Below are 21,244 nucleotides of genomic sequence, written 5' to 3'. Positions count from 1 at the left end.
TTTAGCTAGGATGAATGGTTCAGATACATATCCGTTTGTGGAAAGGTCAACAACTATAAAACCATCATTGTCAACTTTAACACCTCGTTGGTTGTCAACCCATTTGCACTTTAACATAGGTATAATGATGGAATCATATTTCAATTCCCATATTTCCTGAATAACGCCATAATATGATTCTTTGGCGATCCTCACCCTTGTATCATGACTATCTCCATATACTTCAGTTGAGGCTATTACTGTTACACCACTATTTTGAAGTGTACTTTTTCCATCTTGTTGATTAGTGTAAAATGTATAACCATTAATGTCGTATCCTTGGTACGTTGCCACAAGATCTTCAGGACCATTCCCTAGATGTACTAAAGCTTGATCGACACTATCGATGCCATAACTTGCTCTCACTTTGTCTTTTAACCATTGTGAGAACGTTTTGTTATGTTCCTTAACCAACCATCTATTGCTCCTACCACGATTTGACAATTCCAGTGTTCTTTTGTGCTCATTTATATATGGAGCAATGATTGTCATATGTTGTAGGACTGTAAAATGTGCAAGTTGTAAGTCTTCTCGATTTGGAATGATCTTTTTCAATCAAATTGTCCCACTCCCTACAAGTCTACCCTCATGTCGAGATTTTGGAATGCCAATATTATTGACACCTTGTAGATAGTCAGTACAATATTCAATTACCTCTTCTGTTGCGTATCATTCAACAATACTACCCTCTGGTCGATGTTTATTCCTTACATACCCTTTTAAGACGCCCATATATCTCTCAAATGGATACATGTATCGTAAGAATACTGGCCCACAATACTTTATCTCTCTAACGATATGAGATGTCAGATGAACCATGACATCAAAAAATGAAGGTGGGAAATACATCTCGAGTTGGCATAACGTCAAGATAATATCACTTTCCCATGAATCTAACACCTCGGGATCAATAACTTTAGAATGAATCATGTTGAAAAACAAGCATAGCTTTGTGATTGTGTGTCGGATGCGGTCTGGTAGTATTCCAAGAATTGCAATGGGAATCATATGTGCCATTAAAACATGGCAATCATGGGACTTCATACCAAATAGTTTTAGTTCTTTCATTGACACTAACTTCTTAATGTTAGCCGAATAGCCCGATGGAACCTTTACACCATGTAAGCATTTACAAAATTTTGTTTTCTCATCCTTTGACATGGTATAACAAGCTACTGGCAGATACGTATGCTTTCCAGGATTCCTAATAGGAGCAAGCTCGGGGCGAATTCCCATTTCAATCATGTCTTCTCGAACATTAATCTCGTCTTTTGACTTTCCCTTGATGTTCAACAATAAGGCTATCAAGCTTTCACAAACATTTTTTTCAATATGCATAATGTCAAGACAATGGCGAACCTGCAAGTGTTTCCAGTATGGTAACTCCCAAAATATAGATCTTTTCTTCCAAATAATTTTGGGAGGAGTTGTACCAGTACGTTTACGTTTACGTTTTCCTTTGCCATTACCTTTGAATTTTCCGAATGTAACGTTTAGATTTTGAACACGAGAAAATACAGTTTCTCCTCGTAATGGTTTCCTTGTTGTCCTCTCCTCGGTTTTACCATTGAACACCTTTTTTTTCTTGCGATATGGGTGATTTTTTGGAAGATATCTTCGATGATCCATATATACATTTTTCTTGCAATTTGTCAACCATAACGACTGTGCATCATCTTCACAAATTGGACATGCATTTGCTCCTTTTGTGCTATATCCAGACAAATTCCCATATGCTGGAAAATCATTTATCGTGCAATAAATCATGGCCCGAAGTTGGAAATTTTCCCCACTATATGCATCATACACTTCGACACCTGGACTCCACAATTTTTTCATGTCCTCAATTAATGGAGCTAAATAAACATCAATATCATTTCCCGGTTGTTTTGGACCTTGAATTAGTAATGACATCATGATGTATCTTCTTTTCATGCATAACCAAGGCGGAAGATTGTAGATGCAAAGAAGAACTGACCATGTACTATAGCGACTGCTTAAGCTTCCAAATGGATTAATGCCGTTAGAACTAAGTCCAAACCTAATATTTCTAATATCCTGACCAAACTCTTCAAAATTAGAATTGATATTTCTCCATTGAGGAGAATCTGCAACATGCCTTATTTTGTTGTCTATTGTACGCTCAGCATGCCATCGCATTAACTTTGCATCTTTAGCGTTTGCAAATAACCGTTTTAATCTTGGAATGATAGGCAAATACCATAAGACTTTAGCAGGCGATCCACTCGCTCTCATATTATTGTTTTCTTCTGTAGGATTTTTCCTTTTGTATCGTGATGTAACACATGTAATACAACTATGTAGATCTGCATATTCGTTTCGATACAACATACAATCATTTGGGCAAGCATGTATTCTTTCAATTTCCATTCCCATTGGACACATCAATTTTTTTGCTTGGTATGTGGACACAGGTAGCTCGTTATCATCCGGAAGCATCTCATGCAACATCTTTAGAAGACTTGTGAAGCTTGTATCACTCCAACCATTGTTTGCTTTTAAGTTAATCAATTTCAACACAACGGATAGTTTGGTAAAATTTATACACCCAGTGTATAACGGTTTTTCTGATTCATCAAATAATTGTTGAAATTTTTCATAATCATCTTCAGCAACATTGTCTTCACAATCATGTAACATTCCAGATAAGTTATCATAGTTGTTATCGTTTGTATCATCAATATCATCATTATACTCTGAAGGGGCTACATTATGATAAACCAATATCTCACCATGTCGTGACCAACACGTATAATCTCTCATAAACCCACGAATTATCAAATGCTCTTCTATTTTGGCAGAATCAGTGTACATACAACAATTTTGACAATCTACACAAAGACACCGTATGTAGTTTTCTCCTTTAGTCACCCGATTCTCCTCTGCAACTTTAAGAAAACCACTCAAACATGCCAAATATTCATCGCATGAACGTTTAATTCCATACATCCAGTAACTACGATCCATTTGTCATTACACGCAGTATATATTAGTAGCATGCATGTAGGACAACCAATGCATCCAAAGGCATATGTAACATACCTAATACAATATTCTTATTAAAAAATAGTATCGAGTGCTTGTCAGTAATAAAAATATGTTATTTCCTAAGTTAGATTAATATTCTTGTAATGTTAAAACAAACAATAAATCAAGTAATATAACAAATTAGGTAGTAAAATAAATTATTATTATCATTATTATTGGATTAAATATGATGATAAAAAAACACGATTAATCAATTAACATAAATAAGATAATTAAACAACTTGTTACTATTTATTATTTCGATTTAGTTTTAATAATAAAACAAATTATTTACTCATATTTTTGGTACGTTAGACTTAATAATAATTCATAAAAATTGATAGAGAGATAAAAATACCTTTAGAAAATAGAATGCATATAAATAAGAAAATACCCTTAAAAAATAGAATGCATAAATAAAAAATAAAATATTTAGCGGGAATACTTTCTTTGTTTTCCCGCGTCTTTCTCATCTCTGTCAAATGTCTTTTTTTTATCAGGCATACGAAACAAACACATATCTCATCTTCATCTTCAGATCTCTTCCCCAACTTCAAAACCTCCCACAGTAATGATCTCGTGTGGGATTTTTTCCCCCAAAACAGCCGATTCCCTGTTACTTTATATAATTAGAACTTAACCTATTCATATTCACTACTTTTCCTCCTCAAACAAAAACAAAAGTGTGGGAAAATTAGAGTGTGAGAGGGGAGGCCGCCATTGCTGAAGAGATCTCGACCTTGGGGAGAGAAATAACAACTATCTCTCTTTGTTTTTTGTTTCCTATCAGCTGATTTATGTTTTGTTGTATGTATGCGTGTAAAATCAGTATTCCAGCCGACCCAGGCGACTCAAAGATGTTGCTCACCAAGACGCTCAAGACCGCAAATGTAAAAGCCGCTTGTATTATTCAAAAAATATTTTTAGTGTTTTCTATTTCAATTTCGAGAGAACTTTCGATCTATCTATCCATGACTTTCAAACGTGGTCATTTCAACTCGAAATTGATATTAGTTTTCTCATCTATTGCGCTATTGAAACTAAAAATCCAAGATTTTTCATGATCTCTATTATTGAGTTGAGTTGATTTGTTGGTGCAGTGTCCACACATGCTTTTTAATGACATACCTGGAACCGGCAAAACTACCACTGCCCTCGCCATTGTTAAGCAGCACTATATATTTGATCTTTTTTTTTGTTTGTTTTAGTTTCTTTCTGGTAATTTTCTTGTTAGCTAGTTTGACTGATGAACATTAGTAAAAGAATGTCATGAAAAAATCCGCCCTAAATTTAATAAGATCTGTTTGGGAATTTTAGGTATTGTTAATTGTCATTTAGTGCTGTTTATTTGGTTTTACAGTCAGGAACTGTACAAATGCAGGGTTCTTGAGCTGAATGATAGTGATGAGTGTGGAATCAATGTATACAATATCTAAAATTAAGAATTTTTTTTTTGCAGTTGCTGTTGGTTCTGGGCATCAAGGGTATACAACGTGTAACTCAAATATAGTTTACCTTCTTTTATTACTTTCTGAGTACCCCTCTCATATGAGTTTTATTTGACTTTTATTCTATCATATCATAGCCACAGTTTGATTAATATTGTGATGCAGGTGTTAAGATTATCATCCTTGATGATGCAAATTCAATGACTGAAGATGCACAGGCTAATCTCTCTCCCTATTTTTTTTTTTTTTAATTTTATAATTATTTGGCAGTGATATACAAGTAGTAATATAAGTATCTTGTTTTTGTGTTGCAGAATGCCTTGTGTCATACAATGGAAACCTACTCTGATACAGATGGGAAATACTAGCACAAAAAGTTCCCAAACCAAGAGTAATGCGGGTATACTCAAGCCACTTTTGGAAGAAAATATGAACACTATAGTGTACTGCATATCTGCAATCTTAACTTCGGACTCAGAGGTCACTATGAATCTTTTGCTTTCTAATGTTGTTAAAGTAGCTTCTTGAATTAGTATTATGTACATGTTCTTATCTGTATTTGTTGTGTGATTGGTTATATTATAGGCTCTCTTAACCTTAATTAAGTTCCATATCACAAGGAGATGTTCGTCCTACTATCATACTATCACCTTTTTGCAGGTAATAAGGATTACTACTTTTTTTGCTTCCCTTTACTTCTCATAAATTTATGTTTATTGAAAACAATATTTATATTTCCAAAACCAACTAATCACATATTATACAGAAAATGGTAAAGCTAATAAAAGCAAACAATAGGATTACGAATACATACCAAGACTTAAAAAAAGAATAGTAATTGTATGGTAGTTTACACTTTCCCACCATTCATGATCTGAGGTCTCAACTTTTCTGCATACATAAACAAATTTTTATTTTTGTGTACAAATATGCTATTTTTAATTCATTGGAATTTCAACAAATCAACAAATGTAAAGCTGTTGATAAACACTACAATTAGAAATACGTACCAATAACTAAGGAATAAGAATACTTCTGTTGTAGCTTACAATCCCCTTCTCGTTTATGTGGCTTGTCTTGTTTTTCTACCTGTTATAAATTAACAATAAAATCTGTGTCAACATATGTCATCTTTAATGTAGTGGAATTGCAGATGAAGTGTAATACTATTAAAAGTAACAGATACATACAAAACAGATTCTAGTTTCTTCTCGTCCTCTGAGCTTCTTTATGGGTGTATGGGTTCATGGTGGAATAACTATGATATATAGCAATAAACTAACCAATCCCCTAAAGTAATGGAAATTATGTTATCATTATTTGATGAAGTTAAAAAATATAGATTTTGTTTCATGATTTGTCTAACGTGATAATCTTGTTTGTTATTTTTATTATTTTTTTTTTTCAGAAAGTGGTTTTCATCTGATAATCTTATTTGCTTTTTAGTGATAATCTTAAAAGTTAGCTTTAAAATTAATATATGGTCGATAGTTTTATCAGGTTTTTACCTGTTTGATAAGGTTTAACCTTTAAATCTCCTAATTAATTTTCTTTGGTGTTGCAGTTAAGGAATAGGTTCAAAAGGTGCCAAGTTTTGCTAAGCTACAAAAGAACCCGGTTGCTGAAAAACGGGTTTAGATTTTTTAGTTTCACAATAGATCCCGGTTTCTTAATGAAAAACGGGTCTTATAAAGTTTATCCTTTTAATTCCGGTTTTTGTATTTTAGAACCTGGTTTTTTAAACAACCGGATCTTATGGTGTGCCTTCTCGCTCATTTGTAATAGCGAACGTATAACCCGGTTCTTTACTATAAACCGTGACATACCATGATTTCCAATATAAAGCCCGGTTTTTGCATTATATAACCCGGTTTTTTCAAAAACCGGGTCCTATATGGCGAGTCTTATGTGCTGTTTTGTAGTAGTGACCGCAACCACTACCACATAGATGAATGAATGAAGACTTTCAAAGTTAGTTTACTGACTTAGCGTGTTTGCTTAGTTTGCCTAGTGAACCTTGCATGCTCACTGCAGTCAGTAGGATATTATTTGTTTATTTGCAATATAACTTTTAGGAACTCTATTAATAGAGTTTCCTACTTCATGTAATCTTACCCACTTCTAGATCTATCATTGAAATATCAAAGATCATTCATCTCTATTCTATCTTAACTGATAATCAGAGTTCCTCTTCACTTTAAGTTGATCACATTTATTAGCTTGTGTTTGCATGCAATCCTTGTTACGAATCAACTTAGTGTCTACTTGATATAACTTGATGTCATTTATATTTCCTTTATATTTCCACAATCTAACGACTTCTAACTTATTATTGTTGAGCTAAAAAGATCAGTGAGATTAACTTATTTCGAAACTTATTATCTTGTACTAACATTTGTTCATGTGTTCTTTAAAAAATGTTCTCTCAATAATTGGTATCAAAGCCATACTGGTTGCTTTCTAAACAAAACTCTAATTTTAGAAAGCTTTCTATACCATTGAAGCTCATTCTTAAAAAAAAACAACACAAAAAAAACGAAGGAAATATGGCACAAGCTTTATCATTAAACGTTTCCAACAGTGTTGAAGGCTCAAACAGAGCTTCCATAGTTGTTACAAATGAATATCACCATTAGTCCCAAAAAATGGAAAGTTATCTTAAGAGGCTCGGTAGAGATGTATGGAGATTTGTAGAAGAAAGACTCCATGTCCCTGTTCTCACTCCTGTTCAAGCAGATGGTGCTTAGCCACGACTTGGTGAAGCTAAGACAGCTATGAATCGACCAACCAATGCTGATCTTGACAAAATTGAGAAAGATGTCGTAGCTTTCTTTTAAATCTCATGTGGTGTTGCTCTAGATAATTTTGACATCATCATCAACTTCAAATCTACAAAGGAGATTTAGGATGTACTAAAAAATCTTTATCAAGGGTCTGAACAAGCTCAAGACAAGAAACTCACCACTGCACTTAATGAGTTTAACAACTTTAAAGCTCTCCCCAGTGAAAGTCTTGAAGATTCTTTCAAAAGGTTCAATCTTATCATCACAAAGCTATCAAATGCCGGTACATTTCGAAGTAATCACGAAACAAATCTGCACTTTCTGAATGGCTTTGGTAGACACTAAACCACAACAAAAATAATAGTCCAAGGCGACAGAAAGATCCACACACTCTCTCTATTCAAACTTTACGGTGAACTCCAAGCACAAGAATCAACGGTGTTGAAGGATTGTGCAGATCTAGGAGGACCACTTGCATTAACACTACAAGAAAATTTCAATTACGGAAAAATTCCATAGCAAAAAGTTAAAATTTTGTAGCTAAAACTGAATAATTACGGAATTTGCTCCACAATTTATCAATTAGGCTCTGTAGCTTTATTTCTTGTAGCAAACTGTTTAGCTATGAAATTATATTTCCATAGCATTTTTTCTATGACATTTATTTCGTTTCAATTTGAGTTCCATAGCAAATTTCGTAGTCGTCTGTTCGGTAGCAAATTTTGCTGCCGCCTGTTCTGTAGCAAATTCTGTATCCATCTGTTCCGTTGCAATTTTCATAGTCGTCTGTTCTGTAACAAATTACGTAGCCGTCTGTTTCATAACAAATTTTGTAGCCGTTTGTTCCATAGCAAATTCCATAGTCGTCTGTTCCGTAGCCGTTTGTTTTGTATCAAATTTTGTAGCTATTTATTCAACAACAATTTGTTTCGTAGTAATTTGTTCCATAGCAAATTCAGTTTGATAAATATATTCAAGAAAATCCAAATTTCCAATTATAATATTCATAAAAGTATAGAAAAATATAGTAAATATAAATTTAATAGTTACATTAATTTTATAGATACATTAATTATATCATCGAAAATTATTCTTCAGGGTTGTCCAATCATCAAAACTGATACTAATTACAAATACAGCAAAACAATTTAGTTTTGAACTGCAACGTACACACAAACAACCACATATGCTCAACCAAAATGGCAAAACCTGCAAAATCAAATTTACAATCTACTTGATTAAAATTGAATTTGTTGTATAAAATCCCATTTTTTTTTTGGTTTGAGGGTTTCCCTAGTCTTTGACCAACTAGAAATATAAAATTTGAATACAAACACAAAATAAAAACAACAATATAACTCTTTTATTTGACATATACTATTAACATGTAAACAAGAAACAAAATGAATCACCTTTTGAGAACCATCAAATTGAATGTTAGTGTGGTTGTTTTTTCTCTTTCCAAGCTATTACATGATGCCAAAAGGATATGGAAATGTCACATGATGCCAAAAGGATTTGCAATAAAGTTGAAAACAACTTAATAGTGATTATTGACTTATTTTTATAACACTTGATTTTCGATTATAAAAGGTATTAAAAAAAAAACTGAACCTGCATAACGATCTTATTATTGATATTTCTCCATAATGTTAGGTGTCCTTGTTTTCGATCCTAAAGATGTGCATTCTCTAAAGTGTCCCAATAATCAGATATAGCGCTCTTACATGTGCCCTAAAATCTTGTCAAAACCAATAAAAATAAAGTAAGATATAAGATAACAAGGGTTATGAAATGACAGCCTAATTTCATTTGTTTATTTGCTATAACATCATACTTTTATTTCATCTAGTTACAACATCTAAAAATCTACTCAACTATATACAAATTAATTTTCATTGATATAATTTGGTACATTTTTCAAAGATAACAAGGGAAAGTGCAATGCTATATCAAGCAAATAAATGTAACTGCATTGACACCAAAAATCTTGAGTAAGATAAAATTTAAAATTTACCAATATTTATTCTTCGTATAATATGTATGCTTGTGAGAAAAGACCAATCATTTGTAGTGTCACACCCCGAAAACCGAAGGCGGAAACATTTCCGGGGCGGACTCCACGTTGAGTATCAAATCCAATGTACCTAGTAAGCAAGTAAACAACCATTACATTACATATTAGAATTTACATCTGTTCAAAAGTACAGTGTTACAAGTGATGATATATATATATATATATATATATATATATATATATATATATATATATATATATATATATATATATAGACAAAAGTAGAGACGAGACTTCTGTACGCTCCGTCTTCTCCAAAAAGGATCGTTGGGTACCTGTCTAAAATGGACCTGAGAGTACAAGCAGTTTGAAAATCAGCATAAAGCTGGTGAGTTCATAAGCGGTTTTGTTTTGAAAAGAATGAGTTCCTTTGATTTCTAAAAAAGTTGTTATCCAAGAAAATCCCATATTTTCTTATGTAAAACAGTTTAGTTATCATTTGTTACCAATTCGATTTCGTGTTGTATGATACCCCAGGAAAATCCCATATTTTCCTAATAGTTTAGTTACTGAACTCCAATGTAATATTTGATTATCTATTATACTAGTCATATTAGCTAGGTATTATGATATCCTAATTGTGTTACACTTGAATGTACCTAGATGTGTGCCTTCATATTTGTATTCTTATTCATAATCATATTCATATTCGTATTTTATATTTGTATTCATATTCTTATTTATATTTGTACTCCTATTCATATTCGTATTCATGTTTGTATTTGCATTAGTATTCGTATTTCTAGTCCTATCCCTAATCCTATTCGTATTCGTATTCGTATTCGTATTCGCATTCGTATTCGTATTCGTATTCGTATTCGTATTCCTAATCCTATTCGTATTCGTATTCGTATTCGTATTCGCATTCGCATTTGTATTCGCATTCGTATTCGCATTCGTATTCATATTCCTATTCGTATTCGTATTCGTATTCGTATTCCTATTCCTAATCCTATTCGTATTCGCATTCGTATTCGTATTCGTATTCTTATTCCTATTCCTAATCCTATTCGTATTCGCATTCGTATTCGTATTCGTATTCTTATTCCTATTCCTAATCCTATTCGTATTTGTATTCGTATTCGTATTTGGATTCGCATTCGCATTCGTATTATTATTTTCGCATTATTACTTTAGTATTCCTATTCGTTCTATTCCTAGTTATGCTTTCGTATTCGCCCTATTCCTAGTTATACTTTCGTATTCGTTCTATTCTTAGTTGTATTTTCGTATTCATATTCGTATTAGTTCTATTTGATGATTAGTATGAATTATTCGCAGATTATGAAATATAATATAGATTGTAACACTTTATCAAGAAATCTATGATTAGTTTGAAAGCTAACTCTACAATTCGAACCATTAGTTAACATGATTTTTGATATGAAAAGTATACATAATGTAAAACATTTGAACTGAAAATAATAAGTTTAAGTACAAGATTTCCTTGTACTTTTGCTTGTATTCCCCCCTGAAAACATTTGAAAAACACGGAAAAAGGGTAGGGGTATGAACTCACCGGTTGAGAAACGCGTCAGTTTGGATCCTAAACGTCAGTTATGGGTTTGCAAACGCACAAGATTCCTATGTATTAAGAGAAGATACACATTTGTATCTAATTAGAATTTAAATTATTTATTAGATGAGGACATATGCTTCTAGATGTGAAAACACTTCATTACAAGTGTTTGGAGGGACCCGGGTGGCATTTAAGGACACATAAAGCTTGGATATGGAGTTTACTCTTCAAGAGTAAACTCATACTAGAGTTTTCGGACCTAATGTCCCATTTCCCATGATTTTACGTCCATAAACTCATGGTGGTGTGCTTTTGGTTGCTAAATGGCTTGAATCAATTACGAGGGAATTTCTAGGGTTGGTTTCATGGCATGGAAAAGTGTTTTGAGTAAATCAGGGACCATATGAGGAGTTTACGGCAGTAAACTCTATGTTTACATCCATAAACTCTTGGATACATAACCAAAATGCTTCTTGTTGGTCCTCTATCAATCATATGTGATTTCAAGCTATTTTAGAAGTCTAGTGGTGAAATTTGGGCATCATTTGACATGGTTTTAGGAGTTTATGGCCCATGAATCCACCATATGGCCGTGAACTCCTTAGGGGGGTGTTTTCCTTATGTTTTAGGCTCCTAATTATTATGTGGTTACTTCTAGAATTTATCCCAAGGCTATTGGTATGTTTAAATGGCATTTTAACACTTTAAAATGAGTTTACTCTCCATATAAATGAGTTTACGGCCCAAGCATGTTCTTGGGAGGTAAACTCATGTTTACTCCTCTAAATTGATATTCAAGGTGTTCGAAGTCCAAATCCATAATTCTACAAGCCATATCTAAGTCTCAATTGTGTTTTGGAGGGGTTTTAAGGCATAAATACCCCCTTTATATGTGTTTACGGCACAAGCATGATCCAGGGCCATAAACACATGAACAAGGTCCTAATTCATGATTTGAACTCGAATTTGAATGCTAAGGATGATATACTAGGAGTTAGGGAAGATACCTTGATGATTAGAAGCCTTAATTTGATGATTTTGGACCCTTAGAGTTGATTTAAGAGAGAGGTTAGAGAGAGAGTAGTGAGAGAGAGGAAAGGCTTCAAATGAAGTCTTTTGAGCTTTAAATAGGTCCTAAATTCTGGACACGGTGGAATTCTACCCGATACCGACGTTAAACGGGGCTTTTGGTCGCGCCCGATTAAGTCGTTGTAACCCGGCGTGACAAATTCTAAAATCTATCTAATAATCATATAGGGGTGTTTTATTGAGTTTCTAATGGGTTTGAATACCAATTAAGTCATAATAGAAGCCTCAGAATAAATGACTTAATTTTAAAAACGTAGACGGAAATGATTTGAAAAAGACGAATATATAGGCGGAAATGGGTTTCGGCGATGGTTCGAACTTCGGGTTGTTACATTATCCCCCCGTTAGAGGGAATTTCGTCCCGGAATTCAAAATTTAGATGTGACTCAAGGATTTGGAAAGTGATACGCTCTCAAGTGAATCCGAGTTCTAGTGTGGCTTTCCGGCGAATCTTCACTATTGGGATATGACTTTGTTTCGTATGCTAGTCTCTCGATTTACGATTTCGATTGGTTCTACCATGGGGTTTAGACTTTCGTTGATTTCGGTCTTATCGAAGGAATTACTAGGGTTTCATCGGGTAGATACTCCTTAAGGACAGAGACGTGGGATACCGGATGGATGCTGCTATGTCCTGAGGGTAGTCGGAGTTTGTAGGCTACAAAATCAATCCTAATGACGATTTCGAAAAGTTCTATGTTCCTTAGGATACACGTTTCAGAATGTATCACATCATCTTTCTCATTGTTGGCTACCTTGATGGAGGACGTTTTGGTTACTAATTGAGGACTATGTTTACGAAGAGGTTCGAATGAATAGGTAACAGTTTATCTTTCAGGACCAGAATTTGAAAAGGATTGCAAGCAGAAGGGTTGTCGAAGAGTAATATACCTGAGGCAACGGTGGGATCGGCGGCTGCCTCACCTTGTCCTATAGCTAGGACTCTTCTAGTGTTGCCAGTTGTTGCTGCATTGGGGCGGTTTCTCTTATAATGCCCGACTTTACCGCAACTATAACAGGCCTGACTGATGCCCGCTCCGGAAGCTTGATTTGTTGGTGTTCTGCAACTCCGCGCAAGGTGACCCTCTTGGCCACAATTTTTGCAAAATTTCACACGACAGGGACCGGGGATGTAGTGGTGGTAACTACAATGGTTACACTACGGGAGAATACCGACATATCCGGTGATAGGTGCATAGGATGAGGAACCGATGACAGATACAGCAGCAGGGGTAGTGGCACCGTGGACTGCCACCATCTGTTCTTTCTTCGAGAACTCCTGTAAAGGCTGACATTTCTCCCCCGCCTCCCAAAACTTTCTTTTCTCACCACTTCTTTCTGTCGGCTCAAGAGTGGTGGCTACTTCTTCTAGACCCTCACTATGGTCGATCAAGATTTGCGCTAGGCATTTGGCGCTATCGTATGTATCCGGTTTCACAGCTAAACGTTTCCTTTGGTTGGCTGGGTCAACCCCCAGATGAAGCTCTCTACCTTTTTGCTTTCCGGGGTAACCATCCCCGGACAAAGAAGTGCCAAGTCGTCAAACCTTGAAGTGTAAGCGGCGATATCGGAACCTTTCATCTTCAGGTTCCAGAGTTTATGCTCTAGCTTCTGAATTTCACCCCGAGGGAAATACTCCGCGCGCAGAAGTTCCTTCATAACTTCCCAACCCATAGCGTTGGCTACAGGTAGAGTTAGGGATTTGACTCGGCCGTTCCACCAAGTCAGAGCTTTTTCCGTGAGAGTGCAGGCAGCAAATTTTACCTTGTCGAATTCTGAACAAGCACAGATCTCGAAGATAGATTCGATTTTCTCTAACCACCTTGTTAAGGCAATGACACCTCCTGTTCCATCGAAGAACGCAAGTTTCACACTCATAAAGTCCTTATAGGAACACTCATTCTAGTGTCCCTGGTTACATTCCTGGTTTTGGGGCTGGGGACCACCTCCTAAATTACCAGGGTTCATTTGTGACATAGCGGCTGTCACTGCGGCAGTAATGGCTGCCTGAAGTGTTACCAGATCGATTTGAGGAGAAGGTGGTGGAGGAGGGTTGTTGGTCTTTGAGCTAGGTCTCTTTCTAGGAGGCATCTTTATCTATAAAGATCAGGAAAGAGAGGATGGTAAGTCCTCTGAATTGAATCGAGAGATATGATACAAGGGATATCTCATTATGATAGATATAGAATTTCTATTAAGCGATAAAGCAGGAAAGAGTTATCAAAGCAGATAAATTATCGCTAGGGGAATGATTGGGGAGCAACGATGGAATGAGGATTTCTTTAACGGATTTGGCTCAAGAAATACTCCCATAGTATTTCATGTCTCGCTGCAATGACGACTCATTGTTTGGTTATTGGGTAAGTTTTAGGCATGCCGTACACCACAGTCACTCCCAAGCACATGTTGGCCGTGTCTCGAATGAATATAGTTGGCCAAACTATATTGATCCTAGACATGACTACAGAACTGCTCAGGTTTAACCGCAGCGTACAACACCCATTTACTTATGTTTTGTTCTACTTGTAGTTACATATTTCGAAGGTTGGGTATACTTGTATACCTTTGAAAATACTTATATTTGAGGTATACTTTTAATTCAGAGCACTTAGGACCTTTAGTGTTTATAGTTTTATACCATGTAAGGTTTGGTATACTAGTTCACTATAAACAAGGGCTCTGATACCAATCTGTCACACCCTGAAAACCGAAGGCGGAAACATTTCTGGAGCAGACTCCACGTTCAGTATCAAATCCAATGTACATAGTAAGCAAGTAAACAACCACTACATTACATATTAGAATTTACGTCTGTTCAAAAGTAAAGTGTTACAAGTAGAGACGATTCTTCTACATACTTCGACTTCGCCAAAAGGATCACTGGGTACCTGTCTAATATGGACCTGAGAATACAAGCAGTTTGAAAATCAGCATAAAGCTGGTGAGTTCATAAGCGGTTTTGTTTTGAAAAGAATGAGTTCCTTTGTTTTCTGAAAAAGTTGTTATCCAAGAAAATCCCATATTTTTCTTATGTAAAACAGTTTAGTTATCATTTCTTACCAATTCGATTACGTGTTGTATGTCACACCCCAAAACCACGAACGGCAGAAACGTTCAGGTGTGGAGGACGTCATATACAGTATCACAACAGTGTAATATAATAAACTAGCAACAACATCATCCATTGCATTATAAGTAAAGTTTTAATACATGTGTGTTCTTTCATTGTAATAAGACACCAAAAATAAACAATCAAAATAAAAGACGAGACTTGTCTGCTCCGTCTTCTCAAAACCTGGCCACCGTACCTGTCTACTGATGACCTGAGAATACAAGTTATTTTGAAAGAGAGTATCAGCTATAAAGCTGGTGAGTTCATAAGTATTTAAGTGTCATTGCCTTGCTCACTAAAAGCTGTTTTAAAAGTCATGTAAACCTTTAAATGAAAATGTTGATGTAAGTATAAAAAGCCCTAGAAAATCTCTTATTTTCTATCAGTGTGAGATGTAGTCTTCTACCAAGACCCAAATGTTTTGTTATGATAATGTAGTCTTCTACCAAGACCCGAATGTTTTGTAATGATAATGTAGTCTTCTACTAAGACCCGAATCTTTTGTTATGATAATGTAGTCTTCTACCAAGACCCGAATGTTCTATAAGTTAAATGATAGTTTTTCCTTTCGATTGACTAGTACTAAAGTACTTAATCTAACTCATCGTTTATGTGAAAGTATCACAAAATAAAGTAAACAGGAACAAGTATAAACATGAAAGTGTTATCCCTGCGTGACCAGGATTAACACGACATCGCCGAAGCGAAAGGTATACCCTATGAACATCCGAAGATTGTCCACTCACCCTCTGTAGCGGCAACAGGGTGGAGGGGGGGTTAGTCCCATAACAACGTTAACCTAATGATCATCCGAAGAGTTTCATCTCATCCTCTGTTGCAACAGGAGATGGAGGAATGGTTAGTTCCGTAACTGACTCGTAATATCAGAAACAACCTTAAAAATCCGTAGATGTTCATCACCCAGTGTTGCTAACAGCTGGGTTCCGGAATAGTTAGTCCCGTATAGACATCCCATTGAACAGGGATAGGCAGGAAAATTTACACAGAAGGTACGAATAAATCTTCCTAATAACTCTAGATACAAGTATCCAGGTAAGTGAATACAGGATAATGTATCTAAGTAACAGTACTCATGTATGGTATTCATGTAAGTGTGTTCATGTATCAGGTAAGTATATGTGAATGTACTCATGTATCAGGTAATGTACTGGTGTGGACTCATGAATGAACTGACTCTTGTGTGATTCCTTGTAATAAGAATAATGTTTGATATCTTCAAATTATCCCTATGATAATTTACTGAAAGGTAAATGGTTGTTCAAGTAGATTTATACACCCTCGATACACCAGGGTGTGGGAAACTGAACGAAGGATGGAAACTATAACATCAATATATATATATATATATATATATATATATATATATATATATAAGAACATATGTGTGTATAAGTGTAGTTTTGCTCAAGAAGGTAAAAATAATGGTTTTGCAAGATATCTAGGAGTTTTGAGCAATAATTAAGGGTGACTTGATGTCATCTTAATACACATTTCAAAACTAATACTTTTGTTATCAAGTATTTTAAGATAGAAAACCATTTTATGCATCACATTTTGTAGTATGTGAAATCTGCTGAATGAAAACACAGTTATAAAATACATAAGAGTGATTTAATAACATGCTGTTTTCTACTTGTATTCCCCCCCATTAAAGCATTTAAATCATTTAAACATTGATTAGGGGTATGAACTCACCTGTAGTTGGTGATTGGGATGAACTGAACGTTGTAGGATTGCTAGGTGTCAAGCGAGGACTTGTACACCCACTACGATCGTAATGAACATATAATCACACATATATGTACCTAATTAGACTTAAATTACTAATTGATAATGATAAGACATCCTAGAACATAATAAACACTTTATATAAGTGTTTTAAGCCTTAAGGATTGCATCTTAGCTAATATGGGACAAGGCACTTGTGTTTAGGTTTCCAAAGGACCCCGTATATGAGTTTACTCCCCATATACCATCACACATGGAGTTTACGGTTGTAAGCTCTTGAGTTTACGGCCGTAAACTCCCAACCATGGGGTATTTGTGTGTTTTGAAGTCCCAAATTATTTCTAGAATTATTCCAACTTGGTGGTTCAATTCTTGAAAGGGTTTAAGGTCTAGAAACACTCCATTTAGGAGTTTACGGCCCTAAGGCCATTTCCTTTGGAGTTTACGGCCGTAAACTCCCTTGGAATGGTGTTCTTGTTGTTTTCAAGTCTCAAGCATAGGTGGTATAACTTCTAGGCTTTTATTCCAAGCATATGAAGACATTAGGCACACTTTGGTGCCATTCTTACATGTTTACGACCCAAGAACAAAGTCTTGGCCGTAAACTCACTTTGATAAGTGATTTTGATGTGTTTAAGGCCTTAGATTAAATGGGATCTAGTCTTGATAAAAGTCTTAAAGCTTTAGGTGCCTTAAAACACCATTTTGAGTTTGAAAAGGGAGTTTACGGCCTAAGAAACTCTTGGGCCGTGAACTCCTAAACTTGGGTGATTCTTGGTTGTTTTCTTGTCCCTAACACACATACATATGAGTCTAAGGCAGTTGCATAACACAAGGGTCGGTCTCAGCTTTGTTTCGGGAGTTTACCGCCCAAGAACACCTTGGGGAGTAAACTCCTAGATCTAGTGATTTAGCCTTCTAAATCATGTTATAAACACATATAAAGCTTTCTAACACTATTAGAAAGAGGTACTCACGATTTGGGATAAAAAACCGAAGATCCGTGAGAGAGAAAATGACTTTTCTCTAGTTGGAAATGTGAATAATGAATGAATTTGGTTCAGAATTCTATTTATAGTCCTGAGATATTTTTGGCAGAAAATATTTTTATTCCTGAAATGATCTCTAATGTAATAGAGTTTTGGAATAACGGTGTTGCACAAAACCCTAGTGCACCCACTCTCCTGATATTTCCTGAAGTGTAAACCCTGAATTACTCAAACTTACGCGAAAAGTCTGAAAATTAACTGTGACTGCTATAACTTCTATTGAAGTGATATAGTTTGTACAAAATGGAAATTTCGGGTTGTCACATCATCCCCCCGTTAGAAGGAATTTCGTCCCGAAATTAGAATTTAAGCAAATAAGAAATTACAAATAACTAAGCGAAAAGGTGAGGGTATTTAAGTTTCATCTGATCCTCACGTTCCCAAGTGAAATTCCGGTCCACGCTTTGCGTTCCAACGCACATTCACTATTGGGATACGGCTCTGCTTTGTTTGTTTGACCTCTCGGTCCATGATCTCTACTGGTTCCTCCATGAAGTTGAGGCTCTCGTTGATCTCGATCTCGTCGAGTGGAATAACAAGAGTCTCGCCGGATAGACACTTTTTCAAGTTCGAGACGTGGAATGTAGGATGTACGTTACTGAGTTCTCGTGGTAGATTGAGTTTGTAAGCTACAGGGCCGATTATCGCGAGAATCTCGAAGGGCCTTATGTATCTTGGATTGAGCTTCCCATGCTTTCCAAAGCGTATCAAGCCCTTCCAGGGTGAGACCTTCAATAGGACTCGGTCGCCCAGCTGGAACTCCAATGGTTTCCTACGCTTGTCAGCGTAGCTTTTCTGTCGGTCTCTAGAGGCTTTCAATCGTTCACGAATTTGAACGATCTTCTATGTTGTTTCCCGAATGATCTCCGGACCCGTGAGAGTGCTTTCGGGAACTCGTCCCTTAGCTAACTGGGTAGCACCCACCTCAGCCCAACACAGAAGGGATCTGCACTTCCGACCATAGAGGGCCTCGAATCGAGCTGCCTTTATGCTCGTGTGATAACTGTTGTTGTAGGAAAATTCGGCAAGGGGTAAATGAGTATCCCAAGCTTTTCCAAAGTCAATCACACAGGCACGCAACATATCTTCTAAGGTTTGGATAGTTCTCTCAGTTTGCCCATCGGTCTGTGGATGGTAGGCTGTACTCATGTCCAGCCTAGTTCCTAGGGAATTTTGTAATGACTGCCAGAACCTCGAAGTGAATCTACTATCTCTGTCTGAGATGATAGATAAAGGAACACCGTGCAGCCTTACAATCTCCCTAATGTAAGTTCGGGTAAGTTTCTCCATCTTGTCTGTTTCTTTGATCGGTAGGAAGTGTGCAGACTTGGTCAATCTATCGACGATGACCCATATGGAATCAAGTCCACCCGTCGTCTTGGGCAACTTGATTATGAAATCCATAGTGATCCGCTTCCACTTCGATTCTGGTATCTCCGGTTGCTGTAGGAGGTCGAAGGGTTTCTGGTATTCGAGCTTGACCTTTGCACAAGTAAGGCATTTAGTCACGAATGTAGCAATATCTGCTTTCATGTTAGGCCACCAGTATAACCTTTTAAGATCCAGATACATCTTATCTAAACCCGGGTGGACGGAATAACGAGTGTTATGAGCTTCGGTCATGACCAAGTCTCTGAAGCCACCGTGTTTCGGTGTCCAGATCCGATCCATGAGGTATAAGGCTCCGCCACCCTTGACTTCCAAGTTCTTATCCATCCCTCTAAGGGATTCACCAGCCACATTTTCAGGTTTCAAAGCATCGAGCTGAGCCTCCTTAATTTGCGTGGATAAGTGTGAATGGATAGTTAGAGTCAAAGATTTGACCCTACGACCAGCATATTCTTTCCGACTTAGGGCGTCAGCTACTACATTGGCTTTACCCGGATGATAATGAATTTCGCATTCGTAATCACTGAGTAGCTCGACCCACCGTCGTTGTCTCATGTTGAGCTCTTTCTGGTTGAAAATGTGTTGTAGACTCTTATGGTCCGTAAAGATCGTGCTTTTTGTACCATATAGGTAATGTCGCCAGATCTTCAGAGCAAACACAACTGCTCCTAGTTCAAGATCGCGGGTTGTGTAGTTAACCTCATGTCTCTTCAGCTGTCTCGAGGCATAGGCGATGACTTTACCTCGCTGCATCAGAACACATCCGAGTCCTTGATTGGATGCATCGCAATAGACAATGAAGTCTTCTATCCGTTCGGGGAGGGATAGTCTCGGGGCGGTACACAAGGCTCGTTTGAGCGTTTGGAACGCTCTTTCCTGTTTCTCTTCCCAGTCAAAGGCCACACCTTTCTGGGTCAGGGTTGTAAGAGGTTTCGCTATGCTGGAGAAGTTCTGAATGAACCTGCGATAGTAGCCAGCGAGACCTAGAAATTGTCGAATTTCGGTAGGTGTCTTCAGTGCTGACCAGTTCTTAATGGCTTTGATCTTGGAGGGGTCCCCGTGTATTCCCTCTTTGCTAACAACATGGCCCAAAAATTCGACTCGCCGAATCCAAAATTCGCACTTTGAGAACTTTGCGTAGAGCTTCTCCGATCGCAATGTTTCTAAGATTTTACGGAGATGTTGACTATGTTCTTCCTTACATAGAGAATAGATGAGTATGTCATCAATGAAGACGATGACGAACTGATCCAAGTAAGGACGACACACCCTATTCATCAGATCCATGAATACTGTGGGCGCGTTACTTAATCCGAACGACATCACTAAAAACTCGTAGTGCCCATAACGAGTTCGGAAGGCTGTCTTGGGAACATCCTCCTCTAACACTCGTAATTGGTGATATCCGGATCGCAGATCTATCTTCGAGAAGTAGTTGGCTCCTTGAAGTTGATGAAACAAATCGTCAATGAGGGGCAAGGGATAACGATTTTTAATGGTAAGTTTGTTGAGTTCTCTATAGTCGATGCACATGCGAAACGATCCATATTTCTTCTTGACGAACAAGACCGGTGCTCCCCATGGTGAGAAGCTTGGTCGAATGAATCCCTTCTTGAGAAGTTCGTTAAGTTGACTGGAAAGTTCCTGCATATCGGCCGGTGCCAGACGATAAGGAGATTTTGCTACTGGGGTAGCTCCTGGCACTAAGTCGATTCTGAACTCGACTTGGCGTTGCGGTGGTAAATCGGGAAGTTCTTCTAGGAATATGTCGGGAAACTCGCGTACTTCTGGGATGTTCTGGATGTCTTTCAGTTCTTGACTGATATCGACGACGTGTGCTAGGAATGCATGATATTCCTTTCGCAAGCACTTCCGGGCTTGAATGCACGAAATGATACGAAGGCTCGTACTAGGTTTGTCGCGGTAGATAATTAAGGTTTCA

The 21,244-nt window shown here is 36.7% G+C and overlaps 2 protein-coding genes across 9 annotated transcripts; one reads left to right on the top strand and one right to left on the bottom strand.

The window, feature by feature from the left end:
* Positions 1–708: 708 nt before the first annotated feature.
* Positions 709–3,027, bottom strand: LOC111904846 (uncharacterized). Its single transcript, XM_023900553.1, has one exon. It carries the CDS (start codon positions 3,025–3,027, stop codon positions 709–711), a length of 2,319 nt encoding a protein of 772 aa, XP_023756321.1.
* A 563-nt stretch (positions 3,028–3,590) lies between these two features.
* Positions 3,591–6,515, top strand: LOC128126727 (uncharacterized). Of its 8 annotated transcripts, none has more exons than XM_052764754.1 (6): positions 3,592–3,977; positions 4,547–4,582; positions 4,701–4,753; positions 4,850–5,015; positions 5,121–5,195; positions 6,100–6,515. In XM_052764754.1, the coding sequence occupies exons 3-6, from the start codon at positions 4,746–4,748 to the stop codon at positions 6,364–6,366; spliced, it is 516 nt and encodes a 171-aa protein (XP_052620714.1). In that variant the 5' UTR covers positions 3,592–3,977; positions 4,547–4,582; positions 4,701–4,745; the 3' UTR covers positions 6,367–6,515. The 8 variants fall into 8 exon arrangements, with proteins under 8 accessions (XP_052620717.1, XP_052620714.1, XP_052620713.1 ...); XM_052764753.1 differs by having other exon boundaries at positions 4,547–4,622; XM_052764750.1 differs by having other exon boundaries at positions 4,188–4,582.
* The last annotated feature ends 14,729 nt before the right edge of the window (positions 6,516–21,244 follow it).

Source organism: Lactuca sativa, chromosome 1, assembly GCF_002870075.4.
Source record: "Lactuca sativa cultivar Salinas chromosome 1, Lsat_Salinas_v11, whole genome shotgun sequence".
NCBI lineage: Eukaryota > Viridiplantae > Streptophyta > Magnoliopsida > Asterales > Asteraceae > Lactuca > Lactuca sativa.
This window is presented reverse-complemented; position numbering and strand designations above follow the sequence as displayed.

Coding starts and splice junctions, on each gene's coding strand:
- LOC111904846 (XM_023900553.1), bottom strand. CDS start 3,027: ATGGATCGTAGTTACTGGATGTATGGAATTAAACGTTCATGCGATGAA.
- LOC128126727 (XM_052764754.1), top strand. Junction 5,016..5,120: donor TCTTAACTTCGGACTCAGAG/GTCACTATGAAT, acceptor GTTATATTATAG/GCTCTCTTAACCTTAATTAA. Junction 5,196..6,099: donor ATACTATCACCTTTTTGCAG/GTAATAAGGATT, acceptor TTGGTGTTGCAG/TTAAGGAATAGGTTCAAAAG.